We start from the raw sequence: 18,342 nt of genomic DNA on the forward strand, positions 1-18,342 counted from the left end.
GGATGCGTCCTTCCTTTCTTCCCCGAGTGCGTTTTCATCCCTTCCCCTCCTCCGTCCAGCGAGCTCAGGGCAGCCCCTCCCGGCGGAGAGTAAAAATTCAGCTTGCCCCCCCCTGCCGCCGCCGCCTCTGTTAGGAAAAAAACGCGGACAGGAGCCCCCCTCCCGCTGCCGCCGGAGAGGGGCCAGTGTACACGAGTCTGTGAGGCGAGGCGCGCTTTGGCCTGGTCGGGGCAGAGAGCGCCCCTTCAGCAGCGGCAGCCCTTCAGCCACCCTTGGGAGGAAGAGTGAGGTGGGGAAGGCCCACCTGAGGGGGAAGTTCGCCCTGCCAGAAGCGGGGCAGGTGGAGGGGGAGGAGGGGAGCCGGGAGAGGAGAGACGAGGAGGAGGAGAAGCCACCGCCTTGGCTGTGCTCCGCTCGGCCGACCGCGGGCAGGAGCCCCTGCCGCCAGAGAGGGGCCAGTGTGCATGAGTCCCGTCAGCCCAGCCTGGCCCCGGCGTGTCTGTGAGGCGAGGCGCGCCACCGGCGCTTTGGCCTGGTCGGGGCAGAGAGGAGGAGGACAGAGCCGCCGCTGGCAGGTGAGGGGGAAGCCCTTCCTGACACACGCACACGCGCACCCCCGCCCGTTCACCAGGATGCGTCCTTCCTTTCTTCCCCGAGTGCGTTTTCATCTTCCCCTCCTCCGTCCAGCGAGCTCAGGGCAGCCCCTCCCGGAGAGTAAAAATTCAGCTCGTCCCCCCCCCACCCCCGCTGCTTCTGTTAGGAAAAAACCGCCCAGAACCCAGCTGATGTCCTGAATGGGGATGCCCAGGGTTCCCTCTAAACTGAAGTGAGTACGAGCCGGCTCGCAGTTTTTTAGCCTCCGGCTCACCCTTTTTTGTCTCTGCTCCGGAAGGAGGGCTCCAGAGCAAACGAAGGCATGCAGCAGCCAAACTGCTCGCTGACAACTTTAATGCCGGCGGCTCACAAAGGAGAATTTTTGCTCACAGGACTCCACAGCTCTTAGAGGGAGGAGCGTTGCTCTGTGAATGGCTTGCCTAGTTGACTAAATTTAGCTGTACTTGCCCATGAATCAAAGCTTTAGTTTTAAAGAAGTATAGGTTGCCTGTAAAGTGCTGTGGGAGGCTGTGTCTCAGAAGTTAGAGGGTGGGTTTGCCTCTTATGAGATAGCTCCAGGCACCTGCAGATTTTGCAAGTCTTCCTAGTTTAAAAAAGCCTAGAGAGCTCTTAAAATTTGATGCCAGCTTAATATTGGGAAGGTTGTTTTAAAGAACCCAATCAGTTGAAAAAATGTTGCGGCCCTAAAAGTTATTTCTAAAACGCCTGTTGTTAAGATAGGCAAACTTCTATATTTCAGCAACCTGTGTGCTTATGCATGTGTGAGGAGATCATCTGTGCTCATGGTGCGTTTGCCCTGGATCCCCATCACTGAGGGCTGTGCCACAAACTAGCATCTCTAATTGTGCTCCTTTGCTTTTTTTTTTGCTGTTGGTGTAAATGACAACTATTCATTTATTGAACGGAGTTGCAGTCCAGTGGCACCTTTAAGACCAACAGATTTTAATTCTAGGTATCAGCTTTTTTGTGCATGCATGACCAACATGACTACCTATCTGAATCTATATTCATTTTCATATGAGAAAAGTAAAAAATTGTGCTTGGGGAGATCATTGGGATGGAGTCTCTCTGGGCTTTACCCCCAGTGACTGTATTTACTGGAATAAGCCCTGCTTTATCACACTGGAGTGTGTTGGAATGTTACAGCTAGTTATCTTTCTGCAGGACCTTTTGACTGTGCATGGCGTTTCATGGAGTAGCATAAATAAAAAGACTGGCTTGTGCTCTGAGGAGTTTACTGTCTAGACTGGGAGCAGAGGGGTTTGTATGTGCAGTGGGTGAGTGAGAGAGGGAACAGGAGAGGGCAAGATAACAAGGAATAAATGCAAGTAATGTGTAGAGCTTCTTGGCTGTGTGGGCCATGATGACATAGTGGGATATGTCTGCCATGGAGCTAGTGGGGTGTGACTGTGTGTGCTGCTGATATAAAACAGGTTGTGTGTTTTGCTGGCATTTCCATCATATGCTTGATTCAGAGGAATTAGCTGTGTTAGTCTGTTGCTGCAAAATAGTTCAAGAGTTCAAATAGCACCTTTAAGACTAACAAATAGCACCTTTAAGACTAACCTTTAAGACTAAGACTAACTGAGTGGTGGGTGTGGCCTTATGACACACTTCCGGTGATGCCAGGGGGTGTGGCCTTATGACACACTTCCGGTGATGTCAGGGGGTGTGGCATATGCTAATGAGTTATGCTAATGAGTTCCCCTAGCTCTTTTTCTACGAAATGATCCCTGCTCAAAAGTAACTGTATTGCCATAGTTAGGGGCAAATCCTCAGGCACAGTTTGAGGCAAAACTGTTCTGAAGTTTAACTATGAAATTGAAAACTGGCTTAATCAAAATCTGGTGCAGGGATTCTGAATCCATGCAATAAGCACCCTGCAATGAAAAACCATAAGTGCAGTTAATGGTTTGGATGGAAAACTTGAATTGACCTTAGCAAGTGTATGACTTTACTTGTAGGGGGAATAGTATTCCACTCCATTTGTTTTGGAATGACTACCTAGTGCGAAGGTATGGTATAGTGGTTACTGGTGAGACCCAGGTTCAAATCTCTATTCTGCCATGAAAATTTGCTGGCTGACCTTGCGCCAGTTATATACTCTCTGCCTCCTACTTCACAGGATTGAGAAGATAAAATGAGGAGGGAAGAACAATGTAAACTGCTTCGGGTCCTCAGTGGGGAGAAATGTGGGGTATAAATAAAGTAAATAGTGACTTGAGAATTCTGCGTATCCAGGAAAAAATCTGGCTTCTATATCCTTCCACTGTGTGGTGAATCTGTGTGTGTTTTATTGGTTTCAGTAAAGCTACTTCCACCTAAAGCAACTTGCACTGTGGGTTTGGGATCCTAAGTTAGTAGTAGAGTTTCTAAAGACATCATATCTCTCCCTTATATATAAAGCCATAGTGGGCTCCAACGTTCCAAAATGCACACCTTTAGTGTTTGGCCGCAAGAACTGTCAGTCAGAAGACGCTGGCTGGGTTGACTGGCTGCTTTGTGTAGTCCCGCCCACGTCAGCCCCGTTTGGTTCAGTCTGCTCAGTCTGCTCTGGGACTCTTGACAGGAGAGGACCATCTGCAGACTGAACGCAGGGACGGGGCTTCTACGGCTGGGCCGCTTCAGCCCACTCTTCTCTGATTGGGCCAGCGTTTCAAGGTCATTTGCATATGGAAGCTGATTGGACTTCACTCCATTCCACACCTCAAACACCCCCTCCCCCGCAAAACAGTTGGAACTGTCAGCTGCTTATGTGACCTGGTGTATTCTGAGGTAAAATATGTCCTCACTCACAACACTTCCCCTTCAAAAGAAACAAACCCAATAACACAATCATGCCACACCACAAAGAAGACAGATCACACCACAAGCAGAATACCACAAGGCAAAAAATGATAGGAAACGGTGCCAGCAGTCACCCCATTACTGCCACAGATGGTGTGCAAGTCCCAGGTTCATGTTTTAAAAGCTGCCTGGGGGATTATGGACCATTCACACACTTTCAACCTTAACATACCTCATAGGGTAGTTGTGCGGATCATATGGGGGAGAGGATAATGATGTCAGCTGCTTTGGTTCCCACTGCAGGGAAAGACTGCCCTTTCCCTAGACAGAGTCGGGGGGGGGAATGTAAACCTGGAGACAGACAGGCAGATAAAGGGAGGCTGCCAACTCCAGGTTGGAAACTTCCAGGATATTTTAGGAATGAAGCCTGCTGAGGGTGGGGTCTGAGGAGGAGGAAGAGGGGGACCTCAGACAGATACACATAGACCCCATCCTCCAAACAAGTTGTTGCCAGTCTCCAGGTGACAGCTGGAGAGCTCTTAAAGCTCTGGTGCTAATTCATAGTGTTGCATTCTGGAAGGGGATGCTGTGAGTGTAGAAAACAATTTATCGACAGAGTAGTGTTTTGGAAAATCTTTAGGAACTGTTTGGTGCATTTACCATGGGGCACCCACCCAGAGCCTCTGGCATTTTCTCACTCTGCTGGCATCAAAACCAATTTAAGGCAAAATAGAGATATGGAGACTTTTCCATCCTCCTTTGCATCAATTTGTCTTTGTTGGCAATGGCAACCCTAGGCCTGCAAGCACTCTCAGGGTGACTTCATGCCTCCAGACTGGCATGGCATCACTAGCCCTGGCTGCTTGCTCCTGTTCAGCAGTAGCATTCCTATGGAAGCTGCCTGGGTGATTTCGGACCAGCCACAGACTTTCTGCCTAACAGATCGCAAAGCCGAAGAGAATGAAGCAAGCTGCTTTGCTCCCACGCTAATGAGAGACAGAATTTTGCCTAGAAAGAGGCTGCTGAGAGGGGAGGAGATAAAGTTGCCAGCTTAAGGTATGGAAATTCCTGGAGATTTGAGGAGTGTAGCCCGGAGAGGGGGACCTCAGACAGGTACAGTGCCATAGACTCCACCCTCCAAACCAGCCATTTGCTCCTGGGGAACTATTGTTTCCAATCTTGGCCCAGCAGCCATCAAACCATTCTCTTCAACCCCCTGCTGTGCAGCTGACATTCCCCTAAGGTTGCCAATCTCCAGGTGGGACCTGGAGATCTCCCACTGCTACAATTGATCTCCAGATGACAGAGATCAGTTCCCCTGGAGAATATGGCTGCTTTGGAGGGTAGACCCTATGACATACCTGCTGAGTCCTTCCGCCCCCCCCCCCCCCCCAATGCTGCCCTCTACAGAATCCACCCCCCAAAACTCCAGGTATTTCCCTCCTTAGAGCTGGCAACCCTACTTTCCCCTCAGTGCCTGATGGTAGGCAACTTAGTTTGGTCCAGTCACCTACTGGGAGAAAACACATTGGGGCCAGTCCTGATAGGGTTGCCAACTCCAGATGGGAAATTCCTGGAGATTTGAGGGATGGAGCCTGAAGAGGGTGAGGTTTGAGGAGGAGGGGTGGGACCTCAGACAGGTACAATGCCATAGACTCCACCCTCCAAACCAGTCAGTCCCTCATGGGGAACCATTGTTGCCAATCTCCAGGTGAGGGCTGGAGACCACTCAGAATTATAACTGCTCTGCAGAAGGGAGGGCAGAAGTCAGCTGAAGTCAAAGGGGCAGATAGTGGTAGGTAGATGGTTAGCTGGGAAGGAGATGGGGTTGCCAACTCCAGGCTGGCAAATTCCTGGGGATTTGAGGGGTGGAGCCTGGAGAGGGTGGGGTTTGCAGAGGGGTGGGACCTCAGACAGGCAGAATGCCATAGACTCCACCCTCCAAACCAGCCATTTCGTCCTGGGCTGGAGATCACTTAGAATTACAACTGCTCTTCAGATGGCAGAGATCATTTCCCCTGGAGAAAACTGTAAGCTCTGTATCATTATACCCTGCTGAGGTTACCACAGCAAATTGACCAAGGCCAGGGCACCCGCCCAGAGCCTGTTTCTAGATCTCGTTGTATTTATTTCCACAACGGGCCTTATTCCTAGTATTAATATAAAACCAGTGGACATGGAGGTGCTGCACAAGCAGATTACGTTATCATGAAACCAGTCTTTAACCACTCCTTCACATCAAATGACTAACAACTTTCATTCGGTTATGAAAACAGTATTGCTGACTCAAGATTCAAGTTGCACAGCTGAAATTGCTGCTTCTAAATTTTTTCCAAGGAGAAGCTGTAGGTGCTTGTAATAATTCCTGTGAGGAGTTAAAGGTGAAGCCAGATCTGGAACTGGGATTGATTCCTGTAGAATACAGCTTTTGTTCTAATCATAAAAATACTTCAACAAAAGTCAAAGGACTAGACAGCACTTATTGTGACTATATATTTTCTGTATATTCTAGATTGAATATGCCAGAAATAACATGAATAGTGCCAACCAAAAACTCCAAGATGCCCAACAGAAGCTATATAATTCCTGGGTAGAATGGAAAAGAAACATTGGCCAAATTGATAATGATGATGACAGTGATGACTCACACAGTGCTGAGGTAAGTAGCTGTGAGTACATGCTGGCAACCTGGAACTGTCACACATAGTGATAATTCCAATGCAAGATGCATCTGTTGTGTTTTATCCCTTTCCAGTAGTGCTTTGTCTAATGGAACCACAAGGCAACAGAACTAAATGCTGATAATGTTAAAGGCTCTTTGAATAAATTGATCAGTAGATTTGAACCAATGTATGTGCATTAAATCAGACATGCTTGCTGATTCTTGCCCGCTGTATGCTTGCTTGATCTACATTCACAAGGCAGCTTTGAAACAGAAATGTGTTGCCTGGCTTAAGTAGCTTTGGCAAAACTATGGAAAAAAGCAGTCTTCCTTCACTTGCCTTCTTTCAGTGGAAGCTTCCTCCTTGTAATGATACTGTTTTGAGAAACTAGAATATCTGGTATGGAAGGAAGGACACTGCAATAGTAGCCAGCAGTCTACAGCTAAACACACTGAAAGTTTTTGTTAAAGGATAGGAGTATTAACCTCTTGACCCACATAATTACCACAGTGATGCTGCAGTTCAGGATTGAGCTATAGCTCTTGATACAACTAGCATTAGTCTCATACCACGGTAGAAGAATAGCAAGATGTTTAGACTAAAAACAAGTGAATGGGAGAAATATTTCTCTGTGGAGAAAGGAAAAATTGGAATGTTGCTGGGCGGTCAGTCTGACTCTACCCCAGATGACCTGGAGCGGGCGCTTCAGGACGTGGCAGGCTGGCTCAGGCTGAGCCGATTGAAATCGAATCCAACGAAGACGGAGGTCCTGTGTCTGAGTCAGAGTAGCCCGGGGGTCCTACTACCGACCTTTAATGGGGCGCCATTGGTGCCAGGGCCGGGGGTCAGGAGTTTGGGAGTGCTCCTGGATGCCGCCTTAACGATGGAGGCCCAGGTAGCAGCCACTGCCAAGTCAGCCTTTTACCACCTGCGATTGATTAGGCAGTTCCCTTCCTCAAACGCAATGACCTGGCAACAGTGATCCATGCTATGGTCACCTTGAGGTTAGACTACTGCAACGGTCTCTACATGGGGCTGCCCTTGTCCCAAATCCGGAAGCTGCAGCTGGTGCAAAATGTGGCAGCCAGGCTGTCGATAGGTCTCTCCATACAAGATCACATTCAGCCTGCACTGAAGGCATTGCACTGGCTGCCAATAGCATACCAGACTCGTTTCAAGGTGCTGGTTTTGACCTTTAAAGCCCTATATGGTCAGGGGCCTGTCTACCTGAGGCCTTTTCCCCATATGTGCCCCAGAGAGCACTGAGGTCAGGGACTCAAAACCACCTGACTGTCCCTGGCCCAAAAGAAGCCAGACTGGCCATTACGACTGGCCATTTCTCAGTGGCGGCTCCACACTGGTGGAATGAGCTCCCGGAGGACATCAGAGCCCTGTGGGAACTTTTACAGTTCCGCAGGGCCTGTAAAACGGAGCTCTTCCACCAGGCCTTTGATTAGGAGCCACCACTGACTGTTGCAAACTGAACACACCACAGCCCTACATAACAATGCCAGATATGGCCTCTCCATCGGACCATTTACAGAAACTCCCGCCATCGGTTTAACACAAGCACTAACTGTTCTTATTGTAAAAAATTTTAATCGTATTTTATTGTATTTTAACCTCCGTAAGCCGCCTTGAGCCAGTCTGCACCGGCAAGGCGGGATACAAATAGAAAATAATAATAAATAAATAATGAAACTAGATAAAAAATGATATGTGACAGAAGATGTACTAGGATGCCAAGAATGAGAGGGAGAGTATTACATTTCTATATGTGCTGGGGAACACTGGTCAGTGTTTGTTTTAGTTAAAGGAAGGCTAGAAACTCCTGTTGCACATCAGAACTTTACACCATTGCATAAACTGAGTTTAACATTTTTAAAATTTGTGAATACTCTTAGAATGTAAACTTTTTTAGCTATGAAAATGTTGCAGATAATTGAATTGGTTCCCTTTTTTTTTTGTCTTTTGGAGAAATGGGATCTTCAGCTTAACCCCACAAACACATTACTATATGGAGGGAGTGAAAAGTCTTGAACTTCCTTCCAGTATTGATCTTTTTCTTGTTTCCAGACCATTGAATCGCGCACCCTAGCAATTGCACGGAATCTGACTCAGCAGCTTCAAACCACCTGCCTCACCCTGGTCTCGAGCATCCAAGGCTTGCCACAGAACATCCAAGATCAGGTCCACTACATAGGGGCACTAGCTGGAGAGGTCTATAGAAGCTTCCGTTCAGCATCTTCCTTCCGAGAAGTGTCTGACAACATTATTACCACCAGTAAAGGGCAGCTGAAGAAAATGAAGGAGTCCTTGGATGATGTGATGGATTATCTGGTAAACAACACGCCACTCAACTGGCTGGTAGGTCCCTTTTACCCGCAATTGGCTGGCTCTCAGAATGCTGAGCACAAAAGTGACGGGGAGCAAAAGACCAGCCAGGAGGACAAACAGAATGAACGCAAGACAGAATAAATTGCGGCATGGCAAATCTGTGCTCCGTAGCCCCACTAACAAGGTGGTCTATCTCTTATAGCAACAGTATAACCTGCTAGGGCTATTGGCAGGATAACATGTTCTGATTCTGCCATACTTCCTTTATGTCTTCAACAGTGAAATGCATTTTATAAACGAGGTGACTCTTGTGTGCCTCGGCTAAGCTTATTTGTGTTTTGGTTAGAAATAGTGAAAGCTATGAATTGCCTTAAGGCTTCTAAGCTACAGCGGATTACATTGGAGAAGGCACCTTGTTTTTAGTTACCTAGATATGAAGCCCCGTCTTGTTCGAAAGTGAATTGCTATTCTGCTGCAAGAAGAAAAAAAAAACAAGCAAAACACTAGACCAGATAATGCCGAATTGAAAATCTCAAAAAAAAAAAATCCCCAACAGCATACTTGGAAATTCTTGTCCTGCTTGCTTATTTTGAAAGCTGCCCTTTCATTGATATGTACTTCATCCATGCTACCTTAAACCAAATTATTGTGGTACCAAACAAAATGCCTTGAACTTGTCATTTTTTTAAAATGCAGTTTATGACATCTGCCTGAGTTATTCATGCTTTGACTATTTATACTGTCACTTATTTTAAAATTTTAAGATTTGTTGTACTACTCAATAATTTCAACAACTTTTATTGAGTATTTGTGCACAAAACAGAAGAGCCGTGCTGTTTGTTACATGTGGGTTTTTGGTCTGTGTTTTTTTGTAGTGCCCTACCTTGTAATTTCACATGTATGCTTTAGTAATAAATGCTTCAGCAGCCAAAAGTCTGTCTCATTTGAATGGTGTAAACAGATATTGGTAAAACCAAACAAACATTATGACTAACTTAATATCAAGTTGGGTCTTCGTTCTAAACTGGTTCAATGCAAACTGCTGGTGTGCTTACCAGCATCCAATATTGCATGTCAACAGATGGGCTAGATGTTGCTGCTGCATTTGTTTCCTACCTGTGGTTCCTCATACAGCTCTCCAAATACGTGTTGCTTTTAAATCTCTTGTTCTAGCTTCTGCTTGTCGCGTGCCTCTCAAAGATCTGGGTTTAGGGCTTCTAAATGCCTAGTTGGGTTGTGACTTGGCATTGCTTGCCATAATGAGATATCCAAAAAACGTTGCAGGACATAGTCTCCTGCAGTGGATATACTACATGATCTTGACAGTCAAGGTTTACAAATGAGTAATCGGTCTTCAGAATGGTCACTGGTTTGAGTGGTATCTGCCCTAGGAGTGTCTGTGTCTCCTGCTGTGCAGATGTTCTGTTTCCATTTGAGGCTAAAATCTAACATGATTACTTTTATTCCTATGTGGTGCTGGTGGCCAGCTGGTAATTGCAAACAGGTATTTGGGTACTTGAGCATGTTAAACAGTTTTTCCATGTGGAGGAACCATCCCTCTACATACATAACCTGCAGGGGCTAATAACACCATTAACCCCACTGAAATAGAATTATAAGCTTCAGAGAACCTGGGTATAGGTTGTATGTGCATACATCTGAATTTCCAGTGGGTCACAGTTCACTAATTGCATCCTCTAAAGGTGTAAATTCTTTATGAAAAAAAATCCTAAGTAATTAATTGTGCCAGCTAAATAGCTTTTACTGGTGTTGCTGTCTTGGTAGAGCTGGCATTATCCAGCTTTAGTGTTTATAGTGATATGATGTGACTGTTCTAGCAGTAAATAGAACCTTCTGATTGCTACTTGTGCAGCTGATTTTAGAAGGCTGATAAACTGAAACTTTCAACACTTAGGGCTGATAAAGTTGCTCAATTAGTCCGAGGCTTAAGATAAGGAATGGGTTACAGACGGTTGTTATACCTTCACCCTCACACACCCCTTCAGTTTGCAAATTCTGCTCTGCAACTGATTTTGTAAAGGTATGACTGTTTCCTGAAAGAGAAGTCTCTCAATGAAATGTGTATGCTGGACAGTGCCTTGCCAAAACAATGACTTAACAGGAAATGATGCTGTAGCATTCAAGTGCTGCATGTAATCCAAGAGTTAAAGTACTGGCTTGTACAAACACTATCTGGATGTACTTGGTATGCTGTAGCAGTTTGCTATACGAGTAATCATGAAAGCTTCAATTCACCAAATAAGTGCTTTGATAATAGCACTGGGACCCAGGAGTAAGGTATCTGAGGACTGAAGCCTTCAGTTGAGAAACTGGTATTTACACATAAACCCACCCTCCTTTTACAGGTCAACAAAGCATGAGTATGGCTCAGTTGTCCCTACACACACACACACCCCATCCCTATTTGGAAGCAGTTGGACCACCTACACTTTGCTGGACTTGTTTGTTAAAAGGAGTCAGAATCACTGCATCAAGCAGTGACAGAAAACAGTTAACTACTACATTGCAAATTCATGCCAAATCAAACTGCCATTTTCCAACCTGTAAGCCTTAATTAGTAGCCTGGGAGTTACAGGGTGAGTTGCTTGGAAGGAATCTCAACAGATGGTTCCACTGGACATGTGGATGGTGCATTCTTCCAGCTGTGACTAATTTTTTGGGTGGCCTGACTCATAAGTAATGAGAAATGTGAAAATAGCAGCTAAGGATGATGATGGCTCTAAAAGAAATAGCAGAACTGACATTACTATCTGTATAACAGGGGTTGAGATGGGTGATGGCATTCTGCTGGATTTGAGAATGACTAAATACTAGAGCTCTTGTGATTGGGTAGCCAATGTATGGTGTACATGTGGACAAATAGAAGTATGTTCAAAACTTTTCACTTAGGAGGTTTCTTTCAAATTGTTCTAATGGATTGCTGTGGTCTATCTATGGGACAACTGTGCTAAGTGAACTTGGGTAACAAATGGGTTCAGATTGCTTATCTGTCCACAATTAATCTTTAATGCTCAATCTGGCAAGTTAACCCTTTCTTAAGGTTTCACTACCTTGTCTAGTGATATGCTTTTAGCCAGCTGGTCCTACGTATAGTGTCTCCTAATTTAAAAACTTAATAGCATGGATAAGAACTTTCTGTTTCCTTTTTCAGTATTGATCTAGCAGGAGAATGAATGGCTGTAGAATTGGCTAAGTCTGCAATGCTCCCTGCTTTGGCCCTCTAATAAGCCTTTAAAAGCTTGGATACTTAGTACTGGTTGTGCAATAAACTCACTGACTGGCACAGAACTGCTGTGTGTCATAGGCTTATGAGGGGCACCAGGGATCATGTGATTTCTGTATACAGCCACATAAGTCCTTATTAGTGGTAGCAAGTGATTCTGCATGTGTTATGGACTAAGGGTGAGTTCCAGTTTCCTTTCTTTGATACTTTAAAAAGTGACATTTGTTACGGAGGTTGGTTTTCTGATGCATCAGCTACCTGGGGTAAATATGGTAATATTCAAGTTAAACTTGAGCATCGATACCAGAATATATATTTTTAAAATACCCAACATTTAATACAGTATACACCATTACTACCAAGATATCACTTCAGCAGAATACAATGGGATGTTTTCACCTGGTTAGGAGACATATTCTTCTCTCAGCAAAACACACTTTCTTTGAGCTTAAAAGGGCTACACTGTGGAGTAAATACTTTGTCTCAGAGCCACTGAAGAACATGAACATAACGTTATGCATATAATGAGAAATATTTACACTTCCAGGTGTAGTCCTGGTTTCCTGTTGTATACCAATACACCAATAATTTTAAAATGTTAAAAACCTTTCTGCTGAGACAGATCGTGAAGGCAACTAACATTATTAAAAGCATATGATTACACAAAATAAGAACCAACAGCTCAAAATGGAACCATGGGACACATAGTTTAATCAAATGCTGCTAAAAGTGTGATTGAAGGAGGATTTCTTGTTGCGCTTAAAACTTAATGCTGGTGCACGACACACAGTGCCTGGAAGGCATTTCAGAGTCTTAGTACTACCATAGGAAAAGTTCTGTGTGTGGTTACCTTACCTCAGTGACTGGAGGCAGGATCTTAATAGAAAACTTTAATAGATGTATACCTTTGGGGGTATGGGTATTTTGGTAGTTAAGATAAAATGGTTACAGATGATGATCAAGTGGATCATGCTGCAGTAGATAACTTACCCAGGAATCTGTCTTCCTATTGAAATTGTACAAAGCATACAGAGCTCCTTACAATCAAAACATCTTTCCCTGTACCCTTTTTCCACACTAATCACGAAGCTTTAGTTAATAAGCACTGCAAGACCAGCAGCTGCTTGGTACAAGATCACCTCATAAGCGTAACATGTCAAAGAAGCATTTGAAACATTCTTGTAGTGTATGGATCAAGGACTGTGTTGTAGTCATAGTATTAAAGTAATATGTAGTCTGGTCTCATCCATGTTTAAATGTTATGGGTTGTATACAATGCTTAATTTTTGCAGGGCTTTTTTTTTGTTGCAAATTTCTTTCTCGCCTCATACCCGGTGCTGTTCTTGAGGTCCCTTGAATGGTGGGATTGCTCTTGGTGGGGAGTGGTCCTGTCCTGGGGCAAGGGGAATTACTGTTCAGCAGCTGAACTTCTGCTTATAGTTTAGGGTACATCCACTGTCATGGAGTTCTATTCATTAACAGCAGCCTGGGTCTTATGTCTTCTGGTAGTGGAAGGCTCTGTTGCCGCCTTTTCTATTAGATCCACTTTTGCTCCTCATGTAGATCCCTCATGTTGATTCTGGTTGTGTTTCTTACAGTTATGACAACTATGCTGTAGTTTTTGGCCTGTGCTGTAAAAGAGCTTGTGTACATACCAAAAATGCAGTACCTGTGTGGGGAGGCTCTTGCTGAACACAATACCTTCTGACAGTGTGTATAAAAATGTAGAGTTGTGTTGATAGGACACCTATGTACTACTGAGGTATATAGCAACACTAAGGAACCGCCTATGCAGATTACTGCATTGCCTTAAAGGACAGCTGATCTTTCATTTTTCCACAGTTCCTTCCACATCAAACATTGCCCAGTATGTTTTTCCCGGTTACCTGTGTCTTGATTACCTCCGTTGCACTTCATTTGTATTGGGTTTCTACTGTTTTCTGCCCCTTCATGTTCCTTGTCTCTAGCTAAGAAACGAAAGCCAAGTAGGCAAATCTGGAAGGACACATTCCTGCTGTGGCTTGAGATTTCAGGTTTATTTATTTTTTTAATCCAAACCTGCACCCGGACAGCAAGGACATAGAAAAACATCCCAGGAACTGTCTAGCTTACTGATGCCCCTTGGAGAAAATGTTTCAGTTTTCTCCAGGCCAGTTTGGCCAGGGATGCTGGAGGATTTTTGTCGTCTTCTGGGCGTGGAACAGCGGTCACTGGGGGTGTGGAGGGGGAGGTATTTATGAATTTCCTGTATTGTGCAGGGGGTTGGACTAGATGTCCCTGGAGGTCCTTTCCAACCCTATGATTCTGTGCAGGCAGATAGAAAAGAGTAGCAATGCAAGAATAAATTGCTTGATTTCAAGTATATTTAAGGGCTAAACAAAACATGATGGTTTCAGAGCTGTTTTAGATGGGTTATACCAGCCCCCATATCTGCAGCTTCGTTCCCCTATACTCTCTCATCACTTCAGTCATCGTTACAGAGCTAAGCTACAGAGAAGTACCTGACTTGAGAAATTGCAGGGAGATAGGGGTATTGTCCCTAAAATTAGGATGTGCACCCATCCTTTACATATGAGTGGGATAGACTCATAAATGCCGTGTACTGAATCAGACCACTGGTAAGGGCAGTATTGTCTGTTCTGAGTAGCAGTGGCTCTCCAAGTGTTTCAGGCAGAGGTCTTTCAGATCACCTACAACCTGATCCTTTCAAACCTGGGGGATGCCAGAAATTGAATCTGGAGCTTTTGCGTGCCAAGCAGATATTCTACCACTGAGCCATGGCCCTTCATAATCCTGCTTGGTGTAGTGGTCAAAAGCAGTGGACTCTAACCTGTAGAACTGTGTCTGATTCCTCACTCCTCCGCTGCCAGCCAAAATTAGTCAACCTGGATAAACAAGAGATGGGTTTCAAATTTATGGGCACCTTTTTATTTTTTTTACTATGAACCCATAATACTGAGACATTTTTATTCCTTAAAATGTTCTGTGGACATTTTCATGATCGGAAAGATGGTTTTGGTGGTATGCAATATGCTCTCTCTGCAGAGATGAATTATTGAAATGAAATCAGTGGTATAAAAATACATGCGAATTCCCATTGTCCTCAGTTTTGAGTCCTTGGTGCCAAATGCTTTAAGAAATGTTTCAAATTATGCCTTCAAATTTATCTGAGTTTCTTCCTCTGCAGGTTCCAGATTTCACTATCACAGACCTGTCTTCAGAATCTGATGAGATACCAGATGTTTTGGCTGTGGATGAGGAAGCCCAGCATGATTACTCACGTGCAAATGGTCCAATCACCACAGGGCAAACAGCTGAATAAGTGCCATATGTACGCATAGACACACGCACAAAAAACTGGTTGTAGTTCAGTATATATACACACTTCTTTGCCATGCTGACTTAATCCTTGTGCTTTTTGAATAGGCATTAATTGGTTCATGGGGAGTACAGAATTGTTTTATCGATTTTGTTTATATTAAATCAGCATTCTGACTTTTTTTTTTAAAGCTGCGAGTAAACACATTAGCTTAACATTTTAGCATGGGTAATGGATTCTCTTATCCCACAGGCCAGATCACATTATTTAACTGAACTTAAACATCTGTCTAAGATTTTATCACAGATTGGTCAGTAACAACTTGCTGAAAGAACTCCCCTAATAATTGACACGAAAGCCTATCTGTAAGGAGGTTTGTTGGCTGAAGTTTCCTCCTTCAATTCCTGTATTTTCGTACCGTCAGATTTACCTTTTGGCTTGCTTGGAAGAAAAAAAGCTAAAGTTTTATGTTTCTCATCTCTTGCTGTTTCATAGTAGTATGTCTACATGACTGATTTGGTGTGCCCAGCTCTGAAAGCAAATTTTGACTGGGTTTCAGCAAAGTGGAAGACTCACTCGCAATGCGGAATGACAATTCTCTGTAGAGGGGGAAAGGGGGGAATGGGTTTGTGCTCGCTGCACCCGCTGGATTCAACATAATGTTATAGCACCCATGTGCATATTAACTACATGTGTAGGCTCTGTCAAGTGATTAGAAACCCTTATTCTTGCTGGGTCCCCAATCCTGGATAGACCCTTTTAGCTCACATGGATTTGTACATATTGAGGAAGTAGGTATTGGTGCAGTATACCTTCCTTGCATGGACATTCTACAGAGCTAGTGTATCTTCCTTCTTCATTTCTCTTTGGAGGTGTTTTCCTCTTTGGAGATTTTCTGCTCTCTTAAGATGGCCAGGTTTGTTCTTGTGGTAATCCTGTATCTGAGCTGCATTACTTCACTGCAGGTAGGAGCTCACAAGTTAACAATTCAGTATTTTTCAGAAAAAACCTGGAATGTCAGGGGAAAAGGCCAGTCTAGACTTCTACCTAGCATCTGATTTTCTGTGTAGAGGAAACATTGTGAGTTCTGACAAGTAGGTGTGTGACCCAGATACAGGTTTCAACAAGAGCTAGGTTCTGAGACAAAATCCAGAGTTGGATGAGGGTACATAGTGTAAAAGCAGGTGAGAAATCTGGAGACAGGGAGAAAGAGTAAGAAGTCAAAAAGAACAAACGTGAATGTGGTGAGAGAAAACAGAAATGTAAGAGGGAGATATGAATGGGAGGAAAAAGTAACCCTCTGTAGCAGTGCTCTTTTGCACTGCTCCATATTTGCATCAGATCAGCAAACAGCCCTTACAGTTTGTGGTGCTGCTAACCAGGAGCTTTAGCGGAAGCTCTAAAGTTGGCATCAGAAACTAAGATATCCTTGCCAGAATGTGGTGTTCAGATGTCCCTTAAACATTGTTGACAGCTTTGTGTGTGTTTATCATGATGATGTGAAGACATGCTGTGGTGCTAACTTACAGGCTATGCCCATGTATTTTGGACAAAAGAGATGATTTGACTTGTTCTGTAACAGGAGGTAGATAACCCCCACTGTAATTTTTATATATATCAGATTTATACTGAAGTTTTAAGAAATGCCTTGGAAATAAAGTTTGAACTACATAACTGATGGCGGCTGTTGTCTCACTTTTCCTTTTTATTTCTATTTGTGCTGTATTCCTGAAATAGTGGGAAGTTCATTATTTGAAGCTGCATGGTCTGAAAGCATGTGATACAGCAGCGTTGCTGCAGCTAAGCAAGGGTGCCAATGGGAGGCTTTGTTACAGAAATGTAGATATGCTTTCTGGGGAGAAATAAGTTGAAAACAAATTTTGCAAATGTGAAAGCTCTGTCTGAGTATTCTCTCTGCAACTGCCTCATCTGTCCAGTTTCACACTGAATTCTCTTTTCTGTGTGCCTCACACGGCTACACAAGAGGACAAATATGTTTGGGGAAAGCCTGGCCTATACATACAACAGCGGGACTCTTCAGATGGATGAGTGGACTGTTCCACTTTAGGCTGCAGGAGGGGAAGCAGCATATAAAAGCCTTCCTTTAAGTGGAAAAGGTAGCATACCAGAAAAGATTAGTCAAACCTGTACTTTAAATGCTAGTCTTCTAGTTTCAGAGAGAAGTTTTTAATATAGTTAAAAGGTAAAGGTTCCCTTGCTCGAAAGCCAGTCGAATCCGACTCTAGGGTTGCGGTGCTCATCTCCGTTTCAAAGCCAAAGAGCCAGCGTTGTCTGAAGACGTTTCCGTGGTCATGTGGCCGGCATGACTAAACACCAAGGCGCACGGAATGCTGTTACCTTCCCACTGAAGTGGTACCTATTTATCTACTTGCAATTTCTTGCTTTCGAACAAAGCGTTAAAAAAAAAGTAATACCCCACCGGTACTCTGAGTTCATTCTTTGGTCTTCAGAACAGGTCCAAGTCCTGCTGCCATGTTCCAGGACTTCCCTTCATTCAGTACAGTTTGATGCGGGACTGTGGCAAAGAGAGTGTTGTTCCCTTGGTTCCTAAGAAAACCGCTAAGGAGAATTTAGGAGATGAGTTATACCTTTCTTTAAAAAATCACTGTTTTTCAAGAACTTTTACAAAAAGTTTTGGCCAGCAGGAAGTTGGGTGATTAGATGATTTAAAAGATAATTAAATCACTAATATATGAGCCAGTTTAAAGGTTGGTGTGGTAGTAGCATTTACTTCTCTAGGCTGAGGGCATACAGAGTCAAGCACCAGAGTATTTATCAACAGAATCTTTTATTGTGCCTGGGGTAGTACTTCTATGACTAGAGGAGTTAGTGTTTAAATATGCCCTCTAATTACAAAGGGCTGGCCCCTCTGCAGATAGCGAGATCTTCGGAATGGTGTCTTCCATAATTACTACCTAGGGCTCCCTAACTCTGGAGGAAAACTGCACTTTCTATTTTTTTTTTAATCCTGTTTGTACTTTTAACCATCTCCCAAATTTAGCAGCAGCATCTGCACATACATAGCTGTTGCAGGGAACAAAGTGTTGCAATCTGAATGCTTGAAAACTGTAGCAAGGAGATGGAGATGGTGACCAGGTGGTGAGGAGAAATGGGGATTTTTCCCACTCTAGGAAGTCCCCTTCTGGCGCTATGTAGCAGCTACCTACCACTAGCCATATTGCAGTGCAATATAAATGCCACCAAGTTCAATGATACCTGCTCCCTAGTAAATGTACTTAGGATTGCAGTCTTAGTCTACTGTGACGAAACCAGGCGCAGATAATAAATCTGATCATCTTTTCGATGCTACTAACCTTGAATGCTGTAAGCATGCTCCTGCTGCTGATGTTGGTATA

At 44.1% G+C, this 18,342-nt stretch overlaps 1 protein-coding gene across 3 annotated transcripts in view; it reads left to right on the forward strand.

Moving 5' to 3' along the window:
• PLIN2 (perilipin 2) overlaps positions 1-16,607 on the forward strand; it is a 25,558-nt gene extending 8,951 nt beyond the window's left edge. For 2 of the 3 annotated variants that reach the window (XM_015427781.1, XM_015427782.1), the window contains exons 7-9: positions 5,915-6,061; positions 8,142-8,432; positions 14,834-16,607. In XM_015427781.1, the coding sequence (XP_015283267.1) occupies positions 5,915-6,061; positions 8,142-8,432; positions 14,834-14,968 (573 nt within the window). In that variant the 3' untranslated portion in view covers positions 14,969-16,607. Of the gene's footprint in view, positions 1-5,914; positions 6,062-8,141; positions 8,949-14,833 lie in introns of those variants that run through there. The other variant, XM_015427783.1, reaches the window with a different exon arrangement.
• The last annotated feature ends 1,735 nt before the right edge of the window (positions 16,608-18,342 follow it).

The sequence above is a fragment of the Gekko japonicus genome, unplaced genomic scaffold (assembly GCF_001447785.1).
Source record: "Gekko japonicus isolate JY-2015 unplaced genomic scaffold, Gekko_japonicus_V1.1 scaffold487, whole genome shotgun sequence".
NCBI lineage: Eukaryota > Metazoa > Chordata > Lepidosauria > Squamata > Gekkonidae > Gekko > Gekko japonicus.